The 4,630-nt window shown below is 57.1% G+C and overlaps 1 protein-coding gene across 1 annotated transcript in view; it reads right to left on the bottom strand.

Moving 5' to 3' along the window:
• CAPN15 (calpain 15) overlaps nucleotides 1-4,630 on the bottom strand; it is a 14,246-nt gene that overhangs the window by 8,418 nt on the left and 1,198 nt on the right. Inside the window, 3 exon segments of the mRNA XM_008642391.2 lie at nucleotides 500-683; nucleotides 900-1,108; nucleotides 4,449-4,628. Coding sequence (XP_008640613.1) covers nucleotides 500-683; nucleotides 900-1,108; nucleotides 4,449-4,628 — 573 coding nt within the window.

The following is a 4,630-nucleotide window of genomic DNA, read 5'->3' as shown; positions in this document are numbered from 1 at the left end:
TGCGCCTGGAGCAAAGGAGGCTCAGGGGGGACCTTGTGGCTCTGCACAAGTCCCTGACAGGAGGGGGCAGCCGGGGGGGTCAGGCTCTGCTCCCACAGAACAGGGACAGGAGGAGAGGGAACGGCCTCAGGCTCGGCCAGGCGAGGTTTAGACTGGATATTGAGGAAAATTCCTTCATGGGAAGTGTGGTCAGGCATTGGAATGGCTGCCCGGGGCAGTGGTGGAGTCACCATCCCTGGAAATGTTCAAAAAACGAGTCAACGTGGTGCTTTGTGGCATGGGTTAGTGGGCATGGGGGCATTTGATCAGTGGTTGGACTTGATGATCTTTGGGGCCTTTTCTAGCCTTAATGACTCTATGACTCTAAATGCAGCACGAAGTAGGGGCCTCACATGAACCCCAGCAGTACCTCTTCCCACTGTCTCTCCTGGGAGAGCCTGGGGTGAGCCTCCCTGACCCCTGGAGCACTGCCCACCCTGTTCCCCACCTTGGCACCGACCTGGGAGAAGAGCAGGTACCCGCACTCGTCGCAGGGCAGCATGTCATCCACCAGCACTGTGGTCCACGTGCCGTCCTTGCACAGCCGCACCTGGTAGGCACCCTCGGGGCACAGGGTCCTGGTGATCATCACTCTCTCCACCAGCTCCGGCCGCTCGGCCAGCACGGCCAGGGCACTCAGGAACCTGCCGGGCAGGCGGGGCGGCCTCAGCGGGGCACGGGCAGGCAGCGCGAGCTGCCCGGCCACGCAGCGCTGGGAGGGGGTGAGGCAGAGCATGGGCTACAGCCTGGGGGCACAAATGGGTTTGAGTAGGGCTGAGGGGGCCGAGCTGGAGCTGGAGGAAGAGGGGGGGGAAGAGGGAAGGGGAGGGAAGGTGTCAGCCCGGCTCACTCGTCCTTACCAGCAGTTTCCCAGCAGTCCCTGCAGGATGTCCGAGGGCCGGGGTGTGCGGAACACTGACCACTTCACTGACCGGTCCTTGAAGATGCTGCAGTTGATCTCGTGGGGCCGCAGCCACTGCTTCACCCGCTGCTGCACGCTGTCACCTTCCGGGAACCCCACGGACTTGGGCCCAGGGGGGAAACTGTCGTCTACAAAATTGACTTTGTTCTGTGAGAGCAAAAGGTAAGGAGAGCATCACTTGGAGCTACTTGGGACTGGAGGGCCTGGAGAGCCTTCCAGTGTCTCCCTGAGAAAGAGCAGAGCCCCTGGCCCTCCTGCTTGGTCCAGGCAGTCCCTTGCCAGCCCTGCAGGGGGGCAGGACTGGGCTGGTGTCTGCTGGCAGCAGCAGAGATGCTTTCTGGGCTTCGGGTCCAGCATTCAGCCTTGCCTCGGGCTCACCTCTTCAGCCCCAAGCTCCGGGCTGTGACTCCAATCTGCCTTTTTCTGTTTCACAGGAGCCTCCCCGGGCAGGGACCGTCTCACACTTTGTGCTGGTGCTAAAAGCTGGGCTGCGGGGGGCCTCGGCTGCCTCCAAAAGCAGCAAAGCCTGCAAACAGCAAGGCTGCGAGGAGCCACCTGGCACACAAACACTCCTCAACCCGAGCCTTGTCCCTGCCCCGGAGGGGACACGCTGGGCTTGGCAGCCCTGTGCCACCTCCCAGGCACATCCATGGGGAATGGGAGGGGCAGCTTTTGCAATTGCATTCAGTCACACCACAAGCAGGCAAGCAATTCCAGAGTGAGGGTATCCCCACATCCCAGCCCTCCTGCAATAGCTGCTGCGTAATAAATAAATAAATAGGATGGGTGGAAGGGCAGGTAATCCCACAGGCAATAACCACATGGATGGAAGCACAGAACTTCACCAAGTGGAGAAGTGGTGGCTTTTTCAGTCTAACACGGGGTGAAATGAGAACAGGTGTTTCTTTGTTATTGTTAATTAAATGAAATTAAATTCTTTCAGCAAAAGCTGGCTGTGATTTAAATTAGCTTTGTGCACACCGAACTAGTAGTTGACCTCCTCTTTTGTGGCAATCCTACGTGAATGCTTCCTTTTCGGTACCTCAATTAGCACCTCCAGCTCCTCTTTTGCAGGAGGGTGTTTTGCAGCTAATAGCTGTCCTGCTCTCTCAGGGGAGCGTTTGCCCCGTGCAGCTGAGGAGCAGCCACCGTTCCAGCAGCTCAGTCACATCCCGGCTGGGGACTGGGATGCGACCCATCCTGGGCTCTGCAGGAACCTGCTGTGCAGGGCCATGAGGACACGAGGGATGGCATTCTCCCCCTCTGCTCTGCCCTTGTGAGACCCCACTTTTGTCCAGCTCTGGAGGACTCAGCACAAGAAAGATGTGGATCTTTTAGAACATGTCCAGAGGAGGCCATGGAGATCCAGCTCCCAGGGCTGGAGCCCCTCTGCTCTGGAGCCAGGCTGGGAGAGCTGGGGGTGCTCACCTGGACAAGAGAAGGCTCCAGGGAGAGCTCAGAGCCCTTTGCAGGGCCTAAAGGGGGCTTATAAATAAAAGGCAAAGCAATTTTTCACATGGACAAATAGTGATGGGACAAGGGGAAAGTTTTAAACAGGAGAAATTTGGATTGGATATTGGGGGAAAATTCTTCCCTTTGAGGGTGGGGAGGCCCGGGCCCAGGCTGCCCAGGGAAGCTGTGGCTGCCCCATCTGTGGAAGTGTTCCAGGCCAGGCTGGATGGGGTTTGAAATAATCTGGTCTGGTGGAAGGTGAGGTGGGTTGGCAGGGCTGGAATGAGATGAGCTTTAAGGTCCCCTCCAACCCAAACCATTCTGATTCCATGATTGCAGTGGAAGAGGTCAGCTCTGCACTGCTCCCCGACAGAAGAGAAAGGGTAAAGCTAAAATAGGGACCACACACTGAGTTGTAAAAGGCATCCCTGGAATAGCAGAGAAAGGAAAACCCACAGCAGGAGCTCGAGCAGAAATGCTGGCAGGGAGCAGCAAGAGGGGCTGCTCCACATGACGTGGGGCAGGGGGACAACAGACGGAGGAGAACTTGTCCAGCCTGACTCGGCCAGCCTGACTCCTCCAGGGGAAGGCTGAACAGCCTGGGAAACACTCGGACAGCAGGGAGCTTGGAGGCTGCCTCACACGGCAGCCTGAACAGGAGCACTGGGAGGGACGCCGGGAGCGGAGCGAGCACAGGGGTGGGAGCAGCACTGTCCCTGCACTGCTGCCAGGCCTAACCTCACACCTGAACAGTGTCGGAGCACAGCCGAGGTTCGGCTGTAGGGGGATTTTTGGGGAGATGGCCCATGCTGATCTAACAGCCCTTTATGGGTGGGTTAAGGAGCACAACAGGCTCAGCCAAGGCTCTGACCAAGCACTGTGGCACGGGGCAGGCAGGCTCCCCTTCCTGGCAGTGCCATGCTGCTAATTCAGCCTGGCCATCGTCATGATTCATCCTTCAGGCCTGATTCCTGATGTAACAGATGTTCCCTGCCTACAAAAGAGGCTATTCACTTGCCTAAAAGACGGGGATAAGCAGAATCTGGGTCTCTGCTATAAAGACACCCACGCCTGTTAGGAAGGACACGCAGTAATTTAAAAAAACCGCAACCCCAAAACAGGATCATTCTCAGAGCTTCCCCTCCGAGCCAAACATCTCTGTTCCCTGGACTGTGCACTGGAGGCACAGAAATGGACACGCTCCTCAGACCGGGCAGGAAAAGCCTTGTCTGTACGTCAAAATGGGACTGCAACTCCCTTTCCATCTGGTCCAGAAGAGCTGGAGGCTTCCCCCAGAAGGAGGCCAGAGAAAGCAGCATTCACAGGAGCTTTTAGTGCCATACAGGGAATAAAAATGAGGCCATCAGAGCGGTGTTTGAGGCTGAAACCCAACTGACTGAACCAGATACTTCACAGTGGGAAGGTGGGTGCTGGCACGTATTCCTGAGACCTTCAACTAGAGCCAGGCTACAGCTCCAGCTCAGCTGGCCTGCCCAGAACAGGAGGGGCCATTTGTGCTGCACCTCTGCATTTTGCAACACTCAAACCAAGAACGCCAAGGCCCAGCTCATGGTTCTGAAACACCTGCAGTTGCTGGCAGTGGCAGCAGTTCCTCTGCCTGCACTCTCATCCTGAGCCTCTGCTTGTTGCCTCCACAGACAGCAGTGCCACCAGCAAACCTGGACACACTCTCCCCGCCTTTCCCACCACTAGACACTGGAAGGAGATGGACTGACCACCTACAGGTGTTCCCTTCATCCCAGAAGTTCTCTCTCCTTGATTTAAAACACCACTGGGTTTCAGAGTTAACAGCTTTAGCACTAGGTTTTAGACTTCATCACCCTTGCACCGGCAGTGGGCTGTATGAGCTGTCTTCACCCTGGAGATTATTCTGCACCAAAACACGACATTTCAGTGTTAACAACCAGCATCCAGCTGCTGCAAGGGAAGATCCTTGGAACGCAAGGCATGGGAGGTGCTGCCCCAGAGCTATGAGGGAGGCAGAAAGGGAAGCCAGGAACAAGCAAGCACTCACCTCCCGGCAGAAGGTCACGATGTTTTCCCACAGGGCTTTGGCCTCGCCCTCATCCGTTTGCCTCCTCTTCTCCACGTGCATGCTCTCCCTCCTCTTGAGGGGCTTGAGGCCCTTGCGCTGGGCCACGTACTGCTGGGGCGTGTGGCAGGCGCCGCAGTGCTTGGCCTTCACCTCGTTCAGCA

Source organism: Corvus brachyrhynchos, unplaced genomic scaffold, assembly GCF_000691975.1.
Source record: "Corvus brachyrhynchos isolate BGI_N302 unplaced genomic scaffold, ASM69197v1 scaffold369, whole genome shotgun sequence".
Classification (NCBI taxonomy): domain Eukaryota; kingdom Metazoa; phylum Chordata; class Aves; order Passeriformes; family Corvidae; genus Corvus; species Corvus brachyrhynchos.
This window is presented reverse-complemented; position numbering and strand designations above follow the sequence as displayed.